The sequence below is a fragment of the Sinocyclocheilus grahami genome, unplaced genomic scaffold (genome assembly GCF_001515645.1).
Source record: "Sinocyclocheilus grahami isolate Dianchi unplaced genomic scaffold, SAMN03320097.WGS_v1.1 scaffold72.1, whole genome shotgun sequence".
Lineage (NCBI taxonomy): Eukaryota > Metazoa > Chordata > Actinopteri > Cypriniformes > Cyprinidae > Sinocyclocheilus > Sinocyclocheilus grahami.
The window spans coordinates 857047-882600 of NW_015505251.1; the positions used below are offsets into that span (position 1 = coordinate 857047).

The 25554-nt window shown below is 39.1% G+C and overlaps 1 protein-coding gene across 1 annotated transcript in view; it reads left to right on the forward strand.

The window, feature by feature from the left end:
- The first annotated feature begins 596 nt into the window (after nt 1–596).
- LOC107585606 (seizure protein 6-like) overlaps nt 597–25554 on the forward strand; it is a 182408-nt gene continuing 157450 nt past the window's right edge. Inside the window, exon 1 of the mRNA XM_016272695.1 lies at nt 597–865. Coding sequence (XP_016128181.1) covers nt 781–865 — 85 coding nt within the window. The 5' untranslated portion in view covers nt 597–780. The remainder of the gene's footprint in view (nt 866–25554) is intronic.

Sequence of the window (25554 nt, forward strand, 5' to 3'; positions counted from 1 at the left end):
TTTTAAAAGTACTCAGTACTCTTTTTTTTTGTCCCATGAAAATGAAGTGGCTTTTTAGTTTAAGTAATGATAATATTTAATTTTATTAGTATTTTTAATTAAATTTGTATTTATTAAGAAATAAAAATAAAACATTTGACAACCTCTTTCACCATATTTCAGCCTCTTTAATGCTTTTCTTTTTTATAGTCTCTAGACAGTTACACACGTGCATTTATTACACTATGCCCTACAAAATATATCAATGTGACTTTTGTTACAGAAAACGCGTATTTCAAATGATAAATGTATTTATGTTTGGGGGAATTACATTTTTTTAAGTCTATTTTTGACTAGTCCAGTAGGTGTGCACACTAGAGTAACCTGTTTAATCCGAGCACTTTGGTCTTATAGAGCACGGTCGACCACTTCCTCCTTTCTCTTAGGTTAGCAGTTGAAATGAAATACAAATTGTAATACTCGAGCCATTTAATCGAGGGCACTATTAGATTATGTACGGTACAAACTTTGCGCGAAGCCTGAAGTTGTTCCAGTTGCTGACGCTAGGAGCTGTCCGCGGTACTGAAACGGCTTGACTCAGTCTGAGAGGTGCTGACAGAAATTGAACATTCTCTGGCTCTCTCCTCCGTTCACAATTATAAATCTGACCAGAGCTCCCCGTCTCGCGCAGCCTCCTCGTTCCTCACGGCGCGGAACGTTTGCGTCCTGCTCCTCTTTAATTATTCGGAAAGTGTTTTAATACAAGGACATATTCTGTGATAGGAGCCCACTGCCGCTAGCATGAACTCGACAAGAAATTACAAACCAAACATGGTCATTCTGATTCTGGCCGTATTTGCTGGCGTGTGGATGGCACGAGGTCATGGTAAGGATTTACATGTGTAATTCTAAACATTTGTTCTGCTGTATTTGTACGTACATTTGTACGCGCAGCTCCACAGACCCCGACGGGTAGACACATTTCTCACTGTCTTGTACATTTGTTGGCGGAGAAAAAACTCCAGCAGATTTGTGTCGAGGAGGTTGATTTAAGACGTTCCACTAATACTTTGGTTGCACGCGAGCTGAAATGTTCTCTCATCACGCGTTTCACAACAGATGCACTCGTAAGTCACAAAGTCATCGGCGTAATTGTGATAAAGCACGCACAGGATGGACAGCACCGCGCCTGACAGTGTATTTCCTGTTTGCTCCACACTCTTTCGTATTTATTTACAGCATTGTATTATTTTTATTCGAGCCGGAGATCTATAAGTTTCAGTCTCTCGTTTTCGTTTCCCATTTTTCTTGTGTAATGGCTGTAAGTTCTCATTCAGTTTAATGTGATGTAAAGTTAGTACACAAGCCAGATATTTGGTTATAGATTTATCTGATCAGTGTTTTAAATGTGATCATGTATAACAAGCCGGAAAATTTGAGGTTCAACAGGTTTTTAATTTGGAGATCACTGTGTTAAGACTAAGAAACTGATTTAGAAGTGAAATATACTTTCAGTGATCTGCACCTTCACAAGTTATCGTAAAATGTATTTTATTTTAAGGAAAATTCTAGCAAGTGTACTTATTTAAATCTCTTAGACGACTATTTAATTTATTGTCACAGAAAGAAAGCAATATAATCAAAAAAAGGTGTTTAACTAAAGCACAGTGTTTGGAACATGAGAATTATGGAGATGACAGTTTAAAATTAAATTGGTCTTTTCTAATATAGGCCTCTTTTATCCTGATTTCCTTTACAGTACAAGTGAGTGACATCTTTTGTACAGTTTTCATATTTCATATCAAATATTGGTCACTTAACAAAGGGGACTATGTTACATTCTTGCCAGTAATATTTAATGTTGATATTTGACATGAGTTTCTCAGGATTTGCATTAGTTTTGAGGATTCTATCAGTAAAGAGCTTTACAAAGTTCATGTTCATTTTTAAAACATCATAAATATCATACAATACATGCATAATATAACACTAAATGCTAGCCATGCATTTTGCTCACTGAAACCTGCTACAGTCATTTTCAAGGCACAGTGTAGTCCATGTTGCACTTCATTTTCACTCCAGAAAGCTGTTGTACACTACCTCAGAGCTCTGTGTTGTTTTTAGCTTTTGTTTGTCTCACTCTTTTTTTTGTCTTACTGTAAAAGCTCTGCGAGCAATACAAGGGATAATCCAGTGTTATTTGTCAAGAGCTGCTCCATGCAGTATACTTCTGAGAGATGCGCAGCACTCAATTTTCTGCGTAAATGTTCTATTCAGTTTCATTTTCCTTTAAAAATAAGAACTGCATGTCAACCAAATTATATTTTTTAATCTATACATAATTTCCGTCTTGACGTTCTTCCAATTCAAGAATACCTTTGCACTTTTACTCACCTGTCACTCGCTGCTGCAGAGACACTTGCGAAGCAATCATCTGACAAGCCCCTCATCATTCGGGAAGAATCTTTAATTTGCAAATGTGATATGTTTCATAGTTTTAGGTGGCAGAATTTAAATTGCGCTTCATATTTGAGACAGAGTGTTCCCAGCCTGAGTCTGTTGTCTCAGACTCATCTTTTCTGTCTGTACTAATTACATTTTGCACTGTATTGATTACATATTGGTGATTGGAACATTGACCTTTCTGCTTTGAGAGGTGTATGAGTCAGTGTTTTCCAATCAGTCACCTTCAGGATGGGTGTGATGAGGCTTCAGGGCTGCGCGCTGAATGGCTCTTACCTTGAAAAGCACTCTGACTAATGCACAGCTCCATCATTCCACATTGAGCACAGACAGCAGGCTAAAAGCAGGGCCCACCACTCACAAATGGATGATGGGCTATACAAGAAACACAGGAAGGTCAGTGGGTCAATTTGCTCGGGTCTGTGCTGTCCTTTTGTGATAGATGTAAATACTCATTTAGTGCATGCACACCAGGAAACGCACACAGGAAAAGATGAATGTTAATGTGTAAAAAAATATGTGACTCATGTTACGGATGTTTTGAACAAGGCAACGGTGCATTAGCAAGTATGAATGTTTTTAAATGAGGTTCACTGGCGTACAGGACAGCCCCACGGCTCCCTCATGGCATTGTGAGCAAATGATATCTGGTTAAATTTGTAATCTGCAGCAGTGTTTACTACATACAGTAACTGCATATAAGCATATACAGTATGTATATATGGTGCATAAGTGTACATGAAATTAATGAATATTTTGCATGAACAAACCGAAAGAAATCATGTGTGCTGATTGTCATGACAGAGCAGCTGGTGTAAAGATGCTGTAGGAACCTTTACCAGCTGCTTCCCTGTAATGCAACGTTAAGATTTTAATGGAGCTCCATTCTAGAATCTTTGCTATGGAATCACTTCTCTCATTTACAGCAGATTTACACTTTTTTACACTTTGACAGAAACCTATTAATCAAAATATTTGAACATGGCAATGAAAATGCATAATAAAGATAAAAGAAATAGGGATGTGTCATGTATCTGTACCATAGTTTTGAGTAAAATATGCGGGTTAAAATTGCTTAAAAAAGACTTTGCAATTGTTGTTCAACAACAACAAAAAAATTCCTCTGACATTTTAAAGTTGCAAATAAGTTACAAGGACAATGGTTGCCTCATTGATCAAACATGTAAACTTTCATCCTTGTGGTAGCTGTATTCCATATTCATATTGGTTAATGATTGCTATTAGATATATGTAATACTACAAATTTAATAACAATATTAAATGTAATCTTTAGCAAATCTCAAAAATGAAACATTAATACTGTGCATTACAATGTTGTGATGCTTAAATTCTCTTTTCAGATTTTGTTTTTAAATTTCACTTTTCCTAAATTCAGGTCATTAACTTTAAATTTTTATTTAGACAAAATATTATAGAATTGTATTATCAGTTATTTATTGGTTATTAACATAAAAATCAGCCAGAATTGTATCAGGGAATTGGTGCATCCCTAATAAAAATAAAATAGTATTAAGGCTAAATTGCCCAAAATAACATTAAAGGGGTCATATGATGCAATTTCATTTTTTCCTTTCTCTTTGGAGTGTTACAAGCTCTTGGTGCATAAAGAAGATCTGTAAAGTTGCAAAGACTAAAGTCTCAAATCCAAAGAGATATTCTTTATAAAAGTTAAGAGTCAGCCACACCTACCTAAAACGGCTCGTTCTAACACGCCCCCACATATCTACGTCACGATGTGGGAAGATTTGCATAACGCCGCCCAAATGTTCACACAAAGAAAGAAGGCGTAACTTTTCCCTGTCTTTTAAGATCAAGCAATATCACTCAATCAGCAATTTATCAGTGCCCTTTGTCGGCCCAGGCAGTGCAGGAGAAGAAGGATGGAAGGGGCAGTGATTGTCAGCTTGACCTCTTGACCCCCCCCACACACATTCACTCAGCTGAGGTTCAGCTGGAGCTATGAGGTTGAGCGTCTGCTCTCATAGTCTTTATTACAACCCTGATAAATGAGTCGGCTGGATGGCCTACCACTGCAACTTCTGTAATGCTGACAAATGGTCAGCTGGGACGGCGCTCAGCAGACAGTACTGCTGGGAGAAATCTGGACGCTGCCAGGGTGCCCCGTCCCCCCCGCCATCAGCACAACTGGCACATATACACCACGGGCGTTTCCTCTGAGGCGGCAAGGGAGGCAGTGCCTCCTTGAAAATTCGTAGAGAAAATATCCGTAGTCCAGAAATAAAATAATTATGAAAATTATAGCATGAAAAAAACGTATATAAATCAACTCATTTTTATAGCATACGTAACATAAAAACATGAACACTGTGGCTTTGGTGGGGGTAATTGAGAGCAAATGGGGAAACGTCTATTAAGAGGAGGCAGTGCATCCATTGCACTATGACTGGCCTATTACGCAGTTAATTTGATAAATCCTGTCTCGTTTTCATGCACATCGGTTTAAATGAATAAATATAATGTGAAGACTAATTAAAAAGGAAGTAAACAACTCACCTACATAGATACCATGTAAAAATCAAACTTGAAACGAGTTGAAAACACGACCTGTAAGGGTTTCTTGGTGAGCAGTCAGCTTCTTAGTGATCAGGTTCATCTTTGTGTCTGTGACCATCGTGACACTTTTTACCTGTCAGTGTTTACTGAGCTTTGATGAATGATGATCCCAAAATACGTTGACTAATAAAATAACATCAGTTCACAAATAAAATAAACATGAAATTAGAATGTTGTTACTGTTTTTATAGTTATTATTTTGGAATACATGTAAAATGCTTAATACTAACTTGAAAAGCTTGAAAATCTGGAAAATGTGCCAACATTAAAAGGGATAAATCACCCAAAAACAAACATTTTGTCATCATTTACTGACCCTCATGTTGTTCCAAACCTGCGTGAATGTCTTTATTCTGTTGAAACCAAAAGAAGATATTTTGAAGAATGTTGGTAACCAGACAGTTTCTGGGGAAAAAATACTTTGGAAGTCAAAGGCTGTTTGGTTACCAACATTCTTCAAGATATGTTCTTTTGTGTTCATCAACTTGAGGGGGAGTAAATGATGACAGAATTAAAATTTTTGGGTCAATTATCCCTTGAAGTGTAACTGGAACATTAGTTTACATTGGATTAAAATAAAGCGTATGAAAAACAGTGAGGACTTTGCCTTAGATCACCACTGATACACACACAGTTCTTCCTGTGTTACGTGACCTGCTCTTACCAACATACAGTAACTAACCCACTTCAACAGCATTTGAAGTTCTTTTGTAGCGGCTATGTCTGAACATCTGTGCTGCCTGGATGATCAAGTGACTTTGTCAGGCTTCCAGAGGCCAGATGGTAAAGATGGAAAAGTAGGGAGTTCAGACGTAGAGATGGGATTGAAATAACGTGATTGCCTTACTGAACTCGTACTATAATGGATCCGGTCTATATATGGATGGGAAGAAGGCAGTTGTGTAGCCCAGAAGTCTGACAGGCTTGGGTCGGTGTAATAGTGCTTTATGTGCTTGTCCTGCCCCTTCCATAATTCAGCCCACCCTGCTTTTTACATCACATTCTATGGCATTCTAGGAAGCGCATTATGGTTAACAATTAAATTCAGTCTTGTCCTTCTCCAGAAAAGGAATGGGCGGAAATTGCAGATGAGTGCATGTTTATAGATTAAACCTCTTATGAAATAAATCCAGAGTCTTATTTGTATCTGATTGAATTCATGGACCCCCTCCCCCAGCTTTCATCATGCACGCACATGGTGATATGTCAAGGGTGGTGAGATTGTTTATATAGATTAACCACAGATGGTATGTATTATGAAACAGATGAGGACAGATGTAAAAAGATATAATCAGATAGATTCAATTTAAATAGTGTCTATTGTTATATTAGATATCATGTTAGGTATGATGTGCATACACACAAAGATGCGTTTGCGCAAAAAGGTCCGTAAAACAGGGCTCCAGACTGAGACTAAAATGCCCTTTCATCAAGATATTACCTTGTGCATGTATTGAGATGTCCAATTCATAAACAAATGACTCTTATGAACCAGTTCTTTTTAGTCAGTCAAAACATTTAATGAAACAGCCTTTAGTTAGTGGTTTAAATCTGACAAATTTGATGAATCATTCAGAGGTGTTCACGAATGACTCTTTCACTGAGTCATTTTAGATTATGTCCGATTCATGAACAAATGACTCTAATGAACCAGATTTTTTTAATGAGTCAGACAAAAAGTTTAATGAAACAGCTTTTTGTTAGCAGTTCGAATCAGATTAATTTAGTAACTCGTTAGCAGTTGTTAACATTAATCTGTTTCCTTGATATGATAAGGTATAAGTAAAAATAAATAATACTCCAGAGTTTTGTTGCTTAAATTAATAATAGTGATGGTAATATTTTTTATATATCCCAGTAAAATATATGTGGTTATTACGGTCCAATTGTAAGCTTTTTTTTCTAATACAGGCAGAAAAAAAACATCTTTATTGAGTGATTCTGTAATATGGCTCCTAAATGTTTACTTTAAGGAGCCAATGGCTCCATAGTCATTTTGTTTTCAGTTTAGACCCCTATAAAATAATCCCAGTAAAATATATGTGGTTATTACGGTCCAATTGTAAGCTTTTTTTCTAATACAGGCAGAAAAAAAACATCTTTATTGAGTGATTCTGTAATATGGCTCCTAAATGTTTACTTTAAGGAGCCAATGGCTCCATAGTCATTTTGTTTTCAGTTTAGACCCCTATAAAATATATATTGCGAACATGTACAGAGACTTCAGTTTGTGTAAAATTGCAGATGAGTGCATGTTTATAGATTAAACCTCTTATGAAATAAATCCAGAGTCTTATTTGTATCTGATTGAATTCATGGACCCCCTCCCCCAGCTTTCATCATGCACGCACATGGTGATATGTCAAGGGTGGCGAGATTGTTTATATAGATTAACCGCAGATGGTATGTATTATGAAACATGAGGACAGATGTAAAAAGATATAATCAGATAGATTCAATTTAAATAGTGTCTATTGTTATATTAGATATCATGTTAGGTATGATGTGCATACACACAAAGATGCGTTTGCGCAAAAAGGTCCGTAAAACAGGGCTCCAGACTGAGACTAAAATGCCCTTTCATCGAGATATTACCTTGTGCATGTATTGAGATGTCCAATTCATAAACAAATGACTCTAATGAACCAGATTTTTTTAATGAGTCAGACAAAAAGTTTAATGAAACAGCTTTTTGTTAGCAGTTCGAATCAGATTAATTTAGTAACTCGTTAGCAGTTGTTAACATTAATCTGTTTCCTTGATATGATAAGGTATAAGTAAAAATAAATAATACTCCAGAGTTTTGTTGCATAAATTAATAATAGTGATGGTAATATTTTTTATATATCCCAGTAAAATATATGTGGTTATTACGGTCCAATTGTAAGCTTTTTTTTCTAATACAGGCAGAAAAAAAACATCTTTATTGAGTGATTCTGTAATATGGCTCCTAAATGTTTACTTTAAGGAGCCAATGGCTCCATAGTCATTTTGTTTTCAGTTTAGACCCCTATAAAATATATATTGCGAACATGTACAGAGACTTCAGTTTGTGTAATATTTGATATTTCCTCTATATTTGAAAAGTGACCTTTGAGTGTGTTTGGGCTTTAGACGTAAAATATGTCTTTACCGTCGTTCCAAAACCCTGCTGAAGGGCCCCTAAATGTTTTGAGCCGCTGATAAACGACAAACTTCCTCTATCCCCCCCATCACCCCCACCTCTGCCTGTCTCTTCTGCCGAGGAAAAGCAATTTGCTCTTGGTGATCCGATGCAATCAGTTGTGCTTCATGGCTTTCGAAAAAAGTCTGAAAAAAAACAGAAAATAAACAGAAGGGAGAAAAAAAAAACTTGCAAGAGAGGGACATCACTATTAATTAAACCGCACGCTCCCGAGTTCTGACGATCATGTGCAGGAACTGCAAATATTCAACACCTGTTTTTTGATTACCAGTGATTAACCTATTGCAGTGTGCATCAGACTCTCATCAAGAGCCATTCAGTGCATGAAGACCCTCCTTAAACCCTCCTTTTCGCAGGGCTTGCGTGAAAATGAGTGTTATTGTGCCTGTGCGTCTGCCTCTCCTTTAGGACAAAAGTTGTGAATCAGTCTTTGACAGTTACCAGGTGCCGAGGCGATGGTAAAGCTTTATCACGCTCTCTCTCTTTTGCTTTCCCTCTGCCATAACAGTCTCTGAGGCACGCCTGACGCTTCCACAGCCTTGTGAAGTGTGTATCCAAATCGCTTTTTTCCCCAGCGCCACTTCTCTCGGGTTGTGTTCGTTCGCTTCAGAAGCCCTTTTGCGTTTTGCCATGTGTATATATGCCTTTTCCCCTTTCGCGCCTGCTCCTCATCTCGCTCAAGAGCTTGTCTGATGCGCTAAACATCTGTGGCACTCAAAAGCACCTGCATACCCGCTCAGCCTCTGTATTTTGACAAGCTTCTATTTCATTTGAACTCCACTTCCACCATTTTTTTTTTATTTAACTGTATATTATTAAACCGACAGCTCACGTCGTCACATGATTATGCCTCTCCAGCAGGGCAGGTTATGAATGGCCACCTCCCCATCTGCGGCAGACTTGATAGCAGGCAGAACGCCATCTCCGTGTCAATACCACTTTTCAGAGCCGGTCCCTGCTGTCCTTTCATTTAGATTTCTTTGCTTGTCCACCATGACGCACAGCTGGGGTTCCACCATTGCTGCTGGTGACGCCTGTAAGTAGGCTGGGGGATAGTAGCGGGACGCTATTAATGTGTAACTCCACAATAAAGGCTTTCAACCCACTTGAGGGGAGGAAGGAAAGCTTGTGGATATTCATTACAAATCAATAGGGCAATCTCCCACGCCATCGGCTGGTGTTCACCGCTCTATTTTTCTGCCCATCTCTTCTTGGCTTATGCTGGTGATGTATTGAGCTCATAAATTTTGTGTTTTTTTTAATGCTTGGTTTTATGTGAGCAGTATTGAAGGATAGGCTGATTCGGATCTGTGAGACACAGATTGACCCAAAACTTTGCTTCACTTCTCCTTGCCTCCCCTTGAAATAATGTACTTTGAAAGAATATAATATAATATAAAGGGATAGTTCACCCAAAAATTTTAATTCTGTAATTATTATTTAATTAGTTGTTCCAAACCTGTATGTGTTTCTTTTGTTAGGTTGAACACAAAAGAAGATATTTTGAAGAATGTTGGTAACCAAACAGTTGCTGGTAGGCGAAAAATACTATTGAAGTCAGTGGTTACAAGCAATCGTTTGGTTACCAACATTCTTCAAAATATCTTTTGTGTTCAACAGAAGAAAGAAAGAAATGTAATGTTTTCACACTTAATTGCATGTTAATTACAATCGAATTAAAATGTATTGCAGTTTATATTAAATGCAAATAATTAACTTCAGTGCGGTTAACTTTCTTTTTTGACCCACTTAAGTAGGACTTCAGTCCATCTTTATATATATAATTTCGTAATTTTATTGTCTTTGAAATATGGTTAAAGTGTACTGTCGAATGTACTGACAAGAATTCAAGGTAAACTAAAATATACTTTAATGTCATTTCTATTTAAACTTTTTGTCATGTATTTAAATATATATATTAGTAATTGTACATTTGTAATGATGAAGTTGCAATTTAGTACATCTATTATATTTAATTATACACTAAAGTTAAAATTATAAGCAAGTATCTTACATGTGCTTTAGTATATTAATCAACACATTAAAATAAGTGAACTTCTTTAAAGCATGACAAAAGATTATTAAAACAATAATTTAATATGTATTCTAAGAAAAACAAAAAATTTTACATTATTACAAAGTGTACTTCTTTAAACGTGTACTGAAGTGTTAAGAAAGTCACTCTCTAAGTACATAAGGCCTCATATTTTGTTAATACTTAGTTAGATTTGAAGTCCACTACAAGTAGACATTCAATACAAGTAAGCACACTTCTTTTTCACAAGGATCATCACTGTAATGATCTCAGAATGAGTCCATCCATACAGCCGGATTTGGTCAGAATCCAGGTGTAACATGCGTGCAGATGGCGTCAGTTGGCACGTCAGCCTCTCTGCCGCACGTATATATCTCCCAGGCCCTGTCTCTGTATCGATCCATTAGTCAGAGGAGAGCAAATGGCGGATCAGCCGCTTCTCGCCCCTCATGGATTGGCAGACTGTGTATGCCTGGTTAATTGGGCCTGGCGTCTCTGGCGCATGCAGAACCGCAGGCTCTCCGCCACAATTAAGTCTCCGACAACCTTCCCGTCCCTTCCGTGCGTTTGAAGTGCCAGCTCCCATCTAGGAGCTACTTCATCTAAAGCGTTCCCCAGCAGGGTGTAGCAGTTAGGGAGACGGCAGGTAATCACCGGAGGAACATTTGGAGTGGAGAAGGAGTGCATCCTTGGTTTTAAAGCATTGAGCAGAATGTGTCTTACCTTACAGCATATTTATGTGGACACTGTTGTTGACAACTGATTGTGATTGTGTGTAGAATTTGCTAAATTGAATTATAACTTAGGACAGGGATTATCAAACTTTTTGATGCCAAAGACCTCCTTCCTGAAATATATAGCAGCTATTGTATGTGTATACTCACCAAGGATGCATTTACTGTATCAAAAATACAGCATTTATAAATGTAAATAAAAACAGTAATGTTTTGAAATATTATTAGAATTTATATTTTAATATGTTTTCAAATGTAATTTATTTCTATGATGGCAAAGCTGAATTTTCAGCAGTCATTACTCCAGTCATCAGTGTCACATGATCTTTCAGAAATCATTCTAATATGCCGATTTGCTGCTCAAGAAACATTTCTCATTATTTTCAATGTCGAAAACAGTTGTGCTTAATATTTTTTTATGGAAACTGATAATTTTTTTTAAGAATCTTTGATTAATAGAAGAATCAAAAAAGTTTATTTGAAATCTATAAAAAAGTTTTGCAATAGTATAAATTAAATCTTAAGTAAATAAGTCTTTACTGTCACATTCGACCAATTTAATGCACCCTTGCTAATAAAAATATTTCTGTAAAAAAGAAAAAAAAATGATGACAGAATTTTCATTTTGGATGACCTGTAACTTTAAATGTTAGCTTTTGCATCCCTAAAAATAATTTTGTATTTTTTTTTTTTATTACTGCCATAGCCACGAGAAAGCTATGCAAACAGCTTTCTGTGAGTGGTAATAGCACCATAAATATAGCGCTGTTTTCTGAGGGCATCCATTTTCAGCCAAACTTGTGTAGAAATGAGACGTGTTAGTGCTGAAAAGAATAACAAAAATGTAATTTAAATGCATAAAAGCATTATTTCAGTGCATTTTGTACCTGGTTAGTCTGGATTGTGGGTGGTTTGTAAATAAAACCCAGTTTTTTTTGTTCTAAAATGTCATACATAAAAACTGTTTATTAAATCCTCCCTTATATATCTATAAATACATAAGTTGCCACTCAGTGGGATTTCAAACTGTTGGATCATCTATGCGGCACAAATGATATGTCATTAGTTGCGTCTTTCTTCAAAAAGGAAGAGGGAAAGGGAGGGATTTGATCTAAGCTAGCATGGGCGACGGCAGACCTTAAAGTAATTTCCCTCCCATCACATTTAGCATTTACCATAAAGTCCCTCATTCCCCATAAAGGACTGATTGATGGCTTGCCAGGGATTGTGCCTAGCATGCACCCCCAGTGCTTAAGGATATTCAAATCGCTTTGTGCCCTTGCTCTCGCAGGCCTCGCACTAGCAGGATGATTTAAAGGTGGTAACAAGATGTGCTCCGGGGCACAAAATATTGAACACCATCAACGATGCAGCGACTGAACAAAATGCCTGTCAGTTAAAACAAGTTATTAGATCACAGGCGAAACCACTCTTCTCTTGCATATAAATCCTGCCCTCTGCTCCCAAATCTATCACGCAGATACAGCAAATCCCCCAATGCACTACTTTTCTCTGCATTAATGTGTATTTACTTGTGAGATGGAAAACATATTGTGTGCTAGCACAGTGAAGAGATGAATCAACCCTTTAAACTCTTTTAAAACCCACCCGACAGGACATAATACCTTGCAGGGTCTATTTTCGTTCCTCTATAGTTCTTTTCTGTAGACTAAAGTAATGAGCATCCTGCTGTAGATTGTGAAGAGAGCTCGTCCCGCGGAGCTCCAGCTAATGAACTTATTGTATGTGCCGAGCCGATGTCAGGCCCTTAAGAGTCCCAGACATGCCATAATAAAGATGAATCATGCAAATGCAGGGTGTTTACACAGGACTCCGTCGCTGTGAATCACTCCGCTCATTATTTACCTTTACTAAGTTGTCGGGAACGATGCCACATCGCACCGAAAGCTAAATAGATGGATTTGGAGTGTTAGGAGACGCCAAAGTAAGACAAATGTCCTGACATGCTGGTTTAACATTTTTTTTGCACATATGCACATAGTTTTAAAGGTGTTTGTGAGAACCGAAAAGCAAAATGTCAAAGTATGGACTCGACCGATGCTTCAAATGGCTTTAATCTGACAGTTCTTCAGTGATTTTTCTCCCACTTTGTTACTGTTAGCAGGAAACACTGTGGCACGGAAGCACTAACAGCCTTGGTTTGCACTGTTCTGGCTGCCAGTTATGATTCTAATGATTACAGCTGAACACGTCTTTTGTTTGCAAGTGACAGATTTTTTTGGAGGCAATACGGCATACTGGGAATAGCAAGGTTTTTACGTTATGGAGGAGATAGCAGAAAATGGGTGAATGGCGTTATTTGCCCCTTACCGGGGCCATATTAACTCGGCAGGCAGTGCAGCCTGTGAAGGAGCAGATGCGAGACTGGAATAGAGCAAATGCTCTGAACTGTACAGCCAGCTGCAGCACGGCGAGCCCTGATTGGAGCCCTTTCTGCTTTTAGAGCACTTATTCATTGATTGATTGATGCATTCAAACCCAGCCGTTCATTATGGGCACTTTTTCCACTTCCCCTGTGACTGATATTCAAGAGGGACGTGCAGTTCCTGAAGTCGATCGTTGAAATTTCTGGCAGTAAGAAGGGGACAGATATCGGACATAGTCAGTGTGGGCAATCGTTTGCCGATTAAATGTTTGCTAATTAGCTTATCAGTGGTGCTTGATGCATCCATTACATGCCTGATCTATACAGAAAATAAATATCCTCTCAAATAGACAATGTGTATGCAATATTAATGGTGATGTTTTAATTGGGCACATTTTATTAGAATTTTAATGCTTTTCCCAATGGCAGCTTTTTGCTTAACTGCAAGTAAGCCATTTGTAGGTTGTTTTTTCCCCTAAAAGCGCTCAAAATTGTAGTTTATTTGTTTAAGCATCCCGACAGTAACATTAGTTCAATTAATGCTGTGAGTTTGGGACGAGACTATATGTTTGTTGAAGCAATGGAAGACATTTTTGCATGCAGTGTTTAGCAAATCTCAAAATGAGTATCCATTTTTTTATACGGTACATTATAATGCTGAGATAAATTCAAATTTAAAACTATTTATTTATGTCAGTATTTTTTTTTCTTTTTATTTGTTCAGACAAAATATTATATAATTGTATTATTTGATCACACTTTAAGGTCCAATTCTCACTATTAACAAAACAGGAACTATGATTTTTGCCTCAATAAACTCCTAGTTTGCTGCTTATTAATAGTTGGTAAGTTAGTTGTTGAGTTTAGGTATTGGGTAGGATTAGGGATGTAGAATATGGGCATGTGCTTTATAAGTACTAATAAACAGCCAATATGTTAATAATTGTTAATAGTGAGAATTGGTCCCTATACTAAAGTGTTACCTATTATTTTTCTTTGACTTATTTTCAGACATAAGAGTAATTACCACCTGTATCTGTTAGAATTTTAATTACAATGCATCCCTTCTGAAGATACCAAAATAGAGAAATTTTGGTCGAATGGTAATTTTAATAATTCATAAAGCACACTTCTTTTAAATTCAGGAAAGGCAAGGCGACCCTCGGTTTGTTGGGAAAAAACAAAATGGCTGGTTCTTTTGTTCCGTGCTGACAGATCCAGAGCGCAGGAAACACATCACAGCTCCTATAGGCTTTTAATGAAGCGAGGGAGACCAGTGATGGTCACAATGATTACCTTTGTCGTCCCGTGCTGTTCATTTCTTATTGTGTTAGTGGCCAGCAGCTCTGGGTTTTGATCTCACATGTAATGACTTACAGTTTGAAGGCTTGCCAGCCTCTATTCATGAGCAGTGAGCCGCTCCAATCAATGTTTTCACACCGCTGTTCGAAACCCAACATTATAAAGACATTTTTGTTGTTCAGAAACTGTAAAATGCCATTTGGTACAGCGGCATGATGAAGTGGCATTGACAGTAATGACTACATTAATATTAATCCTGGTTTTTGCCATTTATTTGTCATTTTTTTGCTTGGCGAAAGTGTAATTAGTGACCCGCTGAGGAACAGCAGGCTGTGGTTGGTATTTCCTGTGGGTGTAGTTGCCCTTCTGTGGGAGCCAGTCTTGTTCCACAGAAATCAGCTGTTTAGCCTTTGGGAAGTTCAGTGTAGATGTGGCCCTATAGATGCAGCATATGGATGAAGCCGACAACGGCTTTGGGTTGTGAAAGTGCAGTGCAGCTGATCAGATTATACTGTACCAGGAAGGTTTTGAAAAAAGAATAAATATCCAGAATCCAGGTAATCCAATCAAAGTTGTATGAATTGTTTGGTCTCTAAATAAGCAAGGACTTTATGGATTTAAGGGAGCAAAAAAGTTGAATCGAGGGGTTAGCACCCAGTTGCACTTTGTTTTGTGTTTGCTGATGCAATAATATCGAACAGTGTGCAATGTATCAGGATGACAGCAATCAGAGTGAACCGCTTAGTTCTGGTGACACTGCACTTAATAAAATCTGTGAGGGTGATGCATTTTTTCACATAATATGCCACACTGGCACAAACAAATACAGAGAGGCACTATTAAAAATGACACTTTTAAAAAATAAAGAGAGAACGACTGTGTGCAACCAGGAGAGAGGAAGAGATTGTTTTTGTGTTGTTTTTTAAATGTCCTTGAGCCCTTGTGCTTTGGGGATTTTTTTTGTCTCTGCTTCGGAGATCTTTATAATTAGTCTCTGTTGTGAAAAATGTCTTTCGGACTCAAAAATGGTTGTCATAGATTTCTTTGAAATGGAAATGTGACCAGTGAAATATCGATCTGATTACCATATTTATTCTGTTTGTTTCAGCCACACTCTCTTGTTTCCCTCATGTGTTGTATTAAACATATTTTGTTTTCATAGACATACATAGTGTATAAGGGTAACTATCACAAAACCTGTCAAGAACATGTCTGGGGTATATGTAACCTAAAAAAATCTAAAGAATGAAATAAGAAATATTTTACTTAAATTAGCCTAAGCTTAATTTTAGAATACAAACTGACATTTTTCATTTCCAGTTCTCATTACTGTAATACCAAAAAAAAGTAATTTCTCTCTTTACTATAATGTGAATGTGTAGTACTTTTTTTGAGTATTTCCCATTTCATATTTTAATTATCATTGAACCAGGGGTGTAATGTAAAGAAGTATAATACTTTGTTACAGAATAGTGGAATATTTTATTTTATTTTATATTAGTGAAATGTTTTGCGGGATTCACCTATACATCTCACTATACCAGCTAATTGCTGTTATGCTAAATATCATGTGCGATTCTCCCACATTCCTTTGCTTATTTGCCTGGTGCACAGAATGTTACCTCATATTTTTTGAAGGAAGATCTCTGACAAGTTTCATTGCTGATTGACAACTCCCTGTGTCTGAATAAATCAGCCATATTCAAGATATCTTATGTATTTTGACTGACATTCCATCACTGGTGGTTAAAAAAAGGAAGACTTTCAGTGTCTGATGGCAGTATGTAGATCACTGTGCGTTACGTGCCGCCCCCCACCACCCTCTGCCTTCTTCCTTCCACATCATGACGCTGCATCAAATAGGGATGTTTTCATATTAACATTAACGAGATGCCCAAGATTTTCAATGCATGAACAAGTACGGTTCATGTCTGGAGCGCCTCACTGCTGTGTTGTGTGTTTAAAAAAAAAATCCTATTACTGTCGGGTACAGCTTTTCCATACGTCAGCTTAAATATGACTCACTTTGACAGTGTGCCGTAGCGAAAATGGAGAAATCATTACAGCACAAAGTGGTTGTTGAAAACAGGGTATAATGCGTGTGTGATTTGAGTTTGTAGATATGGTGCACTGGGCTTGTAACGCTGTTGTACGTTGGGAGTAAAGGGGGCTTGGAGCTGACCTCAGGCAGCCTTTGGAAATTCAGGGTCTGAACAGTTCAGCTCACAGGGAAATTGGCCAGCTCGCTTCAGACCCCCCAGGCCTGCCCCCAGTAGAACCTCCATTAAACAATGTGTCCGTTGTCAACCCTTAGCCATCTCCGTCAAACCCAATCTAACCCCTTGTAGTGACTTAACCGGTAAGGACAGTGGGGGTGGCTGATGCTGTAGGGTTGTCGTTCTCTTTGGCGTTCAGTACGCCGGATGATTTTTTAAGTCTTGTCAGTTTTGTGGTTGAGATTATTGCCACAGTTAGCTTTATTGCTGGCTGGAGGGTTTGTTCTGGCAGATGTGGTTCGCTAAATGTCATGCTGACCGATCTGGACTGTCTAAATTGATGTCTAGACTGCTCGCAAAGTATTAAATTGGTCATTATTGCACAATCTGTGCCCACAGAATTCTACGGAAAGCTCAGCGGAAATTGAGCAGCCATTCGTCACAAACTGCTGCACTTCTTCCACCCCTTGTGTTTTTATTTTGGAAAATCTAACACTACTTTTAAGGTATAATAAGAAGGTATCATCTGATTTTCATTTAGGAAGAAATGTACAGATTCTGTTTGGGCTTAGCCATGGCAGTTTTTGCTTTCTCTCCCGGTCTCTTCTCCTCTGTCTGTTTCTCAGCTGCTGTAATGAGAGGAGAGAATGGAGTTCTTGAGAATGTGCAAAGGGTCTGTAAAGCTCTGAGGCTCAGAAGAACAGGCCAGTATTGTATGATGGCAGTATGGCTGGATCTGAGGATTAATTTGAGATTAGACTGGAGCCGAGATCAGGAAGACCTGGAATAAAGCTGTACCACATGCATGAGACAGGCCAGCCTATGAGAGAGATGGGATTTATTACAATAGTTCATAGGAAGCATGTCTCTAAACTAGTGGTATAAATCAAACAGTAGCTGTGTTTCCATTACTCTTTTAAATGGCGCAAATTGAAACTAAGAAATTAAAATGCACCCAATGGAAACGTTAATACTCCCATTTATCGCAAAAAAGGTTTTTATGCTTTCACGAGGTGGTTTTTCAGGCAATTCGAGAAAGGAATAGTGTGCAAAACTAAAACTAATGGAAACAGTTTCTTCGCATTTACAGGTCACATGATCGTTCTATAATGTACTATAACCTTCAAGAAACATGGCTGCTACCAAGTATAAGGGTCTTTCCTTGCCATTAATGTATATTAACTTTAAGTAGCATAAAACAACAAGAATAATGATAATAATTATTATATTATTATTACTTTTTAAAAATGAGGATTAAAGCTATGAATATATATATTATATCATTGTATAATACTTTAATAATACATTACAGTTATGCATTTAGAAAATAATTTATTTATAAATAATAATAAGAAGGAGAAGAAGATGACGAAGAGGAAATTCTATTATTATAGAAAATTATAGATAGAGTTATAAAACTATATCATTAAATGTACAATAAAATATATCAATATATTATTATTATTATTATTACTACTACTATTATTTTTATTTATTCATTTTCACACTGTATTGCTAAGCGCAATGCTTGGATTAAACCCTAGTCAATTTTATTTGAAACTGAAGAAAATATTATTAGTATTATACTACAGTATTACCATAGAGCAGTCCTTGCATTTAAAGAATATTGTGGCACTGGCAGTATTTGGAGGCTTGGTTACTTATACAGCACTGCAATGTTACTATGAAATCTTTGTTTTGTTTAACCGACAGTTATGATATGCTGCATTGTAATTGTGTAAAAATATAATATGCTGTTTACCCAAGATAAAAATCCAACACAACCCCATAACAGACTTAGACCTTCAGTATAACAGCACACCGTAGGTTCACAACCCTTCTGCCTGCACTCAAAGGAATGAGTCAGAGAAAGCAAGTGAAAAACACAGCTTTTCTCTAAATATTTCATATCTTTTGCTTTCTGTACTGTCCTCACAGGCACACCGTCTCTGCACGCTTACCTGCCGCTCTGCATTGGTGAGCCTGAGTGGGCCAGGCTGTGTTTAAAAGCACTCAGAAGCTGTCACTAAGTGTTTTGCCTTTGTACTTGCACATATTTGCTTGTCTGCAGCGTCCCCCCGGTGTGCTGTGTCCTTGTACCTGCGAGAGGATGAGACAAAGCTTGTCTTTCACATAGAGTGATGCTCAGAGGATCTGGAGCACATGGCTTTGAATGGGCTGGAATGAGAGAGAGGAAATGAGGTGACCTGTTGCCCTCATGAGTTTGTTCACTGGCCCACAACTCCTGAATCGTGATGAATATATAATGTCTGTTCACTGACTGTCTTGTTCTGCCTAGTGTTTTACAGTTTTACACTGTTATGCAACCAGACATGATGCAGCAATTAAGCGATGGTTTCATACAATGTGAAACCACATGATGTGACATAATTAGGGATGCACAGTATCAGTTATCAGACTATAATCTGTTTTTTACTCTGTTTAGAACATCATTGCTTTTATCTAACACTCTCTTAATTTAATGTTACTATTAATCTTGCTAACACTTTAGTATAGGGACCAATTCTCACTATTAACTTGTTGCTTATTAGCATGCATATTATAAACATATTGGCTGTTTATTAAAGCAAATTTTTGCATGACCATATTCTACATCCCTAATCCCACCCAAAACTTAAACCTAACAACTACCTTACTTACTATTAATAAGCAGCAAATTAGGAATTTATTGAGGTCATATTTAATGGTTTGTTAATAGTGAGAATTGGACCTAAAAATATAATGTGACCCTAATCGTTAGCAAATCTCAAAATTAATATTTTGTGAATTTTGTGATGCCTAAATTTAATTATTTATTGTTGTAGCCGTTGTTTTAAAACAATTGATTTTAGTGTTTTAATGTGTTATTTTTTATTTATTTATTTTGACTAAATAGCATAGAATATTAATATAAGTCGTTTATTGGTTATTGGCCATAGCATGAAAATATTGATTACTTTATCGCATTTGAATATCAGAGCATTCCTAAACAGTCACAGCCAGTCATTTTAAGTTTAATGTACAATTATGTGGAGCAAAATTTTGTACCAATCAGGTTTCAGGGAAGTTGGGGCTATGCAATGCAATTCCACAAAAATAAAAAACGATCAACAAAATGACAAAATGTGGTTAGGACACTTTTAATAATAAATAACAAGAAATTATTACCATGATGTGTAAGGAGCATTATGGGGTCGTTGCATTTTCATTGTACCCTGTAAAAAATTATAGTAACTGTAAAACTGACAGAGTAAAAACCTATTCATTGGTTACTGTATATATGGTCAAAAACTGTTATGGATCTAATTGGACGTTTAATGTAATTCTACAGTAAAATACTGCGAAATATACAGTTTTTGGAAGTGCAAAAAAGGTCATCTTATAATTTACTGTGAGAAACCATGAATTGACAATTCCCTGTGTTTTACCATGATTCCCTCTATGTCTTCTTCATTTCAACTTTAATTCATCATGTAGCTTTCTCTTTACAATGTGTATTTTTATGGTGGTTGTCAGTATATTATAAAGGTTAAAAAACAGGTTTAAGTACTTTGGTATATTAATATTACATAAATATATTTTTTTTAAATGTAAATTTAAGTAAATTTATGTTGATTTATGTTAATTTTGTATGTTAATTTCAGTTAAAGAAACTGCTTTTGAATGCATGCTTCACGTAGAATGTCTCGTACATTTTTAAAAATATGATTTTAAAGTATTATTTAACATCTGTTACAACCAAAACAATGCCAAGCCCTAATTAAATGATAGAATTGCTCCCATCACACAGCTCTGTATTGTAAGGCAGTGGAAAACTGCCATGTGGCCCTTTTTGAGTGGGCAGGTTTTAATCAATTTGTGAAAGGCCAAGAGCAATCTTACCAAGGAGAATGAGGCAGTGCCTCCTACATAGAAGGTCAGCAGAAGAGAAAAAGAAAAAGAAATAAAGAAAGAGCTGAATCTATTTCTCAGGCAACTTCGCATCAGCAATTGCTTCCATAAAATCGTCCTTGCTCTATTGTTTGTGGGGCAGATTAAAGAGACAGTCACATTGAGCGCGAGACGACCCAGAAACTGACCCACTATGGCGCTCAGCCTTCACAGACTTGTTTTGATTTACTGTACGCTTCATTATAAAACACTTCAGTGTTTTACCTACTGGAGGGATTTGTTGGTGAATGGCTTGGGCCGTGGAGCAGCCTAGATGGAAGTCAGCTGTCCACATTTAATTAACAACCTCGTACGTTTGTCATAACTGCCATTTTTACAAAACGCATTACAAGAAGACTGACACTTGCTCTTTTAATGCTCTCTCTCTTTTGCTTGCTGTCACTTTGTTGCCATCTCACCTTATCCAGAATGTGTGTACTTGTCTCTTTATTTATAGAAGTACCGTATGCTGTTGGGAATTATATGTTGGAGCCGCATTGTCAAGTTGCTATACAACACATAGAAAAACATTATCCAAAATTCATTAAAATCAGTAGCTAGGCTCTTTGTCAGAGCTGTGGCGGATGGGTGTGCTCATGAAAGATAAGTGAGCTTGATGAAGTGTACGCTACCTGCTGAGCTGCTCTTGGCCCCGGACCAGCAGCCTTTTGTTTTTCTGCAGGGAGCTGTAGGTGAAGGCAGAAGAGACAGCTGTGTGTTGGGCTCCTGAACTCTTTCTCGTGCTCTCTGTCTCTTTGTATCTTTTTTTTCCTGCCCTCCATGAGCTCCTCTCAGACAGGGTGAGTACAAATCTTCTCAGCTTGGCTTAATCCAGCATTGTTGACAGTCAGAGTAAATAATAAAAAATATGTTCAAGCCCAGCATCTATCGGTCTGTCCCGGTCTTGTCTATTGTTCTATCTTTTTATTTTTCTATTGTTCTATCTTTCTGTCTGTCGTTCCATCTATCTATCTGTCTATCTATCTATCTATCTATCTATCTATCTATCTATCTATCTATCTATCTATCTATCTATCTATCTATCTATCTGTCTATCTATCTATCTATCTGTCTATCTGTCTGTCTGTTGTTTGCTCTATCATTTATTTGTTTGTTTGTCTTTCGTTCGTTTATTCATTCATTTGTTCTGTTGTTTGCTGCGTTGTTTGTTTGTTTGTTTTATTTCTCTCTATCATTCATTCGTTTGATTTTTCTCTGTCGTTCAATCATTTGATTTTTCTCTGTTGTTCAATCATTTGAATTTTCTCTGTTGTTCATTAGTTCGATTTCTCTCTCTGTCATTCATTTGTTCTATTTGTCTAATTGTTCTGCCATTTCTCTCTTTATAATTCTGTCATTCTATTTCTTATATAATTTATGGTTACACATACTTTTTTATTAGAATATTATGCACTTGGATCAGGACCGGAGAAACGCAAAGTCTGACCACGGGGTGAAGGTTTGGCAGCAGGCCGGTGTAACTTGGACCCGGTGAGTGCCACGTTGCCACGCCCACCTCGGGACTCGGACATGGAGCCAGTGCTGAAGCGGTCTCATATGAAGCAGCCCCAGTGGTGTGACTGCCACCGTAGCTGCCATATGACCCCGGAGCCTCTGAAATTGTTTCAGTGGGACCTCCACCCTGCTCTTGAATGTATTCAAGCAGTTCAACACCGACTGAGCCCGTTCCTGCGTGAGGCGTGCTGTCTGTTCGACCGAGTCCAACTCCATACCGAGAAAAGAGATCCTCTCCATCGGGGAGAGTTTGGTCTTTTCCCAGTTGACCCGAAGGCCCAACAGGCTGAGGTGTGAGAGCACCAAGTCCCTGTGTACACACAACTGATCCAATGACTAATCTAATATGAGCCAGTCATCGAGGTAGTTCAGAATGCGAATGCCCTGTTCTCTCAGGGGAACAAGGGGTGCCTCCGCAACTTACGTGAAGACACGGGGCAACAGGGACAGCCCGGAGGGCAGGACCTCATACTGATATGCTCGTCCTTCGGACACGAACCACAGCAGTGGTCTGTGGTGCGGAAGGGTCGACACATGAAGTACGCGTCCTTCAGGTCGACCACTGCAAACCAATCTCGGGGACGGATGCACCCGAAGATGGGTTCCTGCGTCAACATCTTGAACGGTAACCGGTGAAGGGCCCAGTACACGCAGGTCCAAGATTGGTCTTAACCCACCGCCTTTCTTGGGTACAATGAAGTAGGAGCTGTAAAACCCCGTCTTCATATCGGCTGGAGGGACCAGCTCTATCGCATCCTTCGCCAGTAGGACTGCGATCTCCGCCCGCAAGACAGGACCATCGGCCGCCTTCACTGTTGTGAAGCGGATGCCACTGAACTTGGGTGGACGCCGGGCAAACTGAATCGCATAGCCGAGGCTGATGGACCGCAGAAACCAGCGAGACGGGCTGGGTAGCTCTAGCCAGACACCCAGATACCGTGCAAGCGGGGCCAACGGAACCACTGCCATACCCGCAGTGGGGCAGCGAAGTGGAACGCAGGGACCCAACTCGGGCGGCTTGTGAGCGGACCGAAGAAGGGTCTGAGTGTGCGGTGCAACGCTTACCTGGTTCCACAGGTTGGCAGAGGGTGCGTGAGTAGGGCCTTCGTTGACTGTCTCGAACCGCCCGCTGCTGCCAGCTGGCAAAGGAGGAGGATGAGCGTGGTCTATCCACGACTCTCCGTACCCTCCTGGGACCCAAGGACAGAGAAAACCGCTCTTTCGTCAAGATTTTCCAGATTCTCCACCCGGCCCTCCTCTGGGGGAGGGAGAGGTGCCTTCACCATGCCTTCACAGTGCCTTAGCCTGAATAACCTGCAGTAACACCGTAGCGTATAAGGCGGAGGCAGCTTCTCCACAGGCCGTATAAGCATCGCTGGCCAGTCGAGTACCTACAGACCTGGGAGGGGAGGCACGGTTCGCCCTGCCGTGTGGAGGCAGTATTAGGACACACTTGCATCGCAACCGACCGCTCCACCGGGGAGACCCTTGTAACCCCCTAGCTGCACCACCGTCGAGGGTGGTGAGGGAGGAGGAACCCGCAGATCGGTTTCCGGCAGTAAAAGGTGCCGTCCATGACCTGGTGAGCCCCTCATGCACTTCCGGGAAGAAAGGCACAGAGGCGGGGCGCTGAGAACCAGCGCGGACCACCCCGAAGAACCAATCATCCAACCTTGAGGGCTCGGGACACGGTGGAAGTCTCCACTCGAGCCCTACCCCTACGGTGGCCCGGGAAAGCATAGCCGTTATTTCCGGATCTGATTCAGGCATTGCTAAAGTCCCGGAGGAGAGCAGCACAGCCGAATCGAATGTACAAATAAAGATCATTTTAGATGTTTATTAACTATTTGGAACATAAGGATCGCTAGAAGAGAGCTTAATTTACATATTTTTGTGAAAACCTCAAATTCGACCAAAGCTGACATTTTTACACTTCTTTTGTCCGTAACTCAAAATTAGACGCATTGTGCGCATTCTGACTCATTTTGCCAGCACGGTGACAAATGTACATTATTGTAGCACCTCTTTTCCCAGCCTGTCTCAAATGCCCTGTTTACTTCCTGTTTCAATTAAACCCCTCCTTTCGAAACAAGAAATGTGCTCTGATTGGTTAGCTGGACCACTGTGTTATGATTGGCGAATCGTTTTGAGCATTTTCCGGAAATGTTACGCCCCTCACCATAACTGTGAGTTTCATCTGCTCAGCTGTAAATAGGGCTGTCATGATTATGAAATTTGTCTGACGATTAATTGTCTAAAAATAGTCACGGTAATTGCGATTAATTGTCTGTTTTTCAATTTAAACGTTATTCAGTTAACTATTTTCATTCTTACAAAATACATTCATGAAAATAAGATAGAAATCATGAGAAAAATAAAAGCTTCTAATAATCTTTCTGTGTGCAAAACTTTGATAATGTGAAATGCTTCAAACAGAGCGGCACAAAGCTCTTATGCACATCTAGGGCGCAGAATGATGTGCTGGAAGCAACATGGAGTCGCAGCGCTTATGCACATCTAGGGTGCAGAATGATGTGCTTGAAGCAACATAAGTCACAGTCAAGCGACAACCTCCCGCTCTCTCTCGTGAAGCCAACAAGGAAGTGACTTAAACTGTAATTCGTCAACTGCAAAAGGGAGTCAATCCCATAGACTCCCCATGTTAAAATGCCCAACTTTACAGCAGAAAAACACATAAGCATCGCTGGCCAGTCGAGTACCTACAGACCTGGGAGGGGAGGCACGGTTCGCCCTGCCGTGTGGAGGCAGTATTAGGACACACTTGCATCGCAACCGACCGCTCCACCGGGGAGACCCTTGTAACCCCCTAGCTGCACCACCGTCGAGGGTGGTGAGGGAGGAGGAACCCGCAGATCGGTTTCCGGCAGTAAAAGGTGCCGTCCATGACCTGGTGAGCCCCTCATGCACTTCCGGGAAGAAAGGCACAGAGGCGGGGCGCTGGGGATCAGGGCGAGACAACCCCCAGAACCACCCCGAAGAACCAATCATCCAACCTTGAGGGCTCGGGACACGGTGGAAGTCTCCACTCGAGCCCTACCCCTACGGTGGCCCGGGAAAGCATAGCCGTTATTTCCGGATCTGATTCAGGCATTGCTAAAGTCCCGGAGGAGAGCAGCACAGCCGAATCTTCCTCTCCAGAAAGTTCTGGCTCACCCTCCGATGCAGCGATCGACATCCGGTCATCGGGAGGAGCG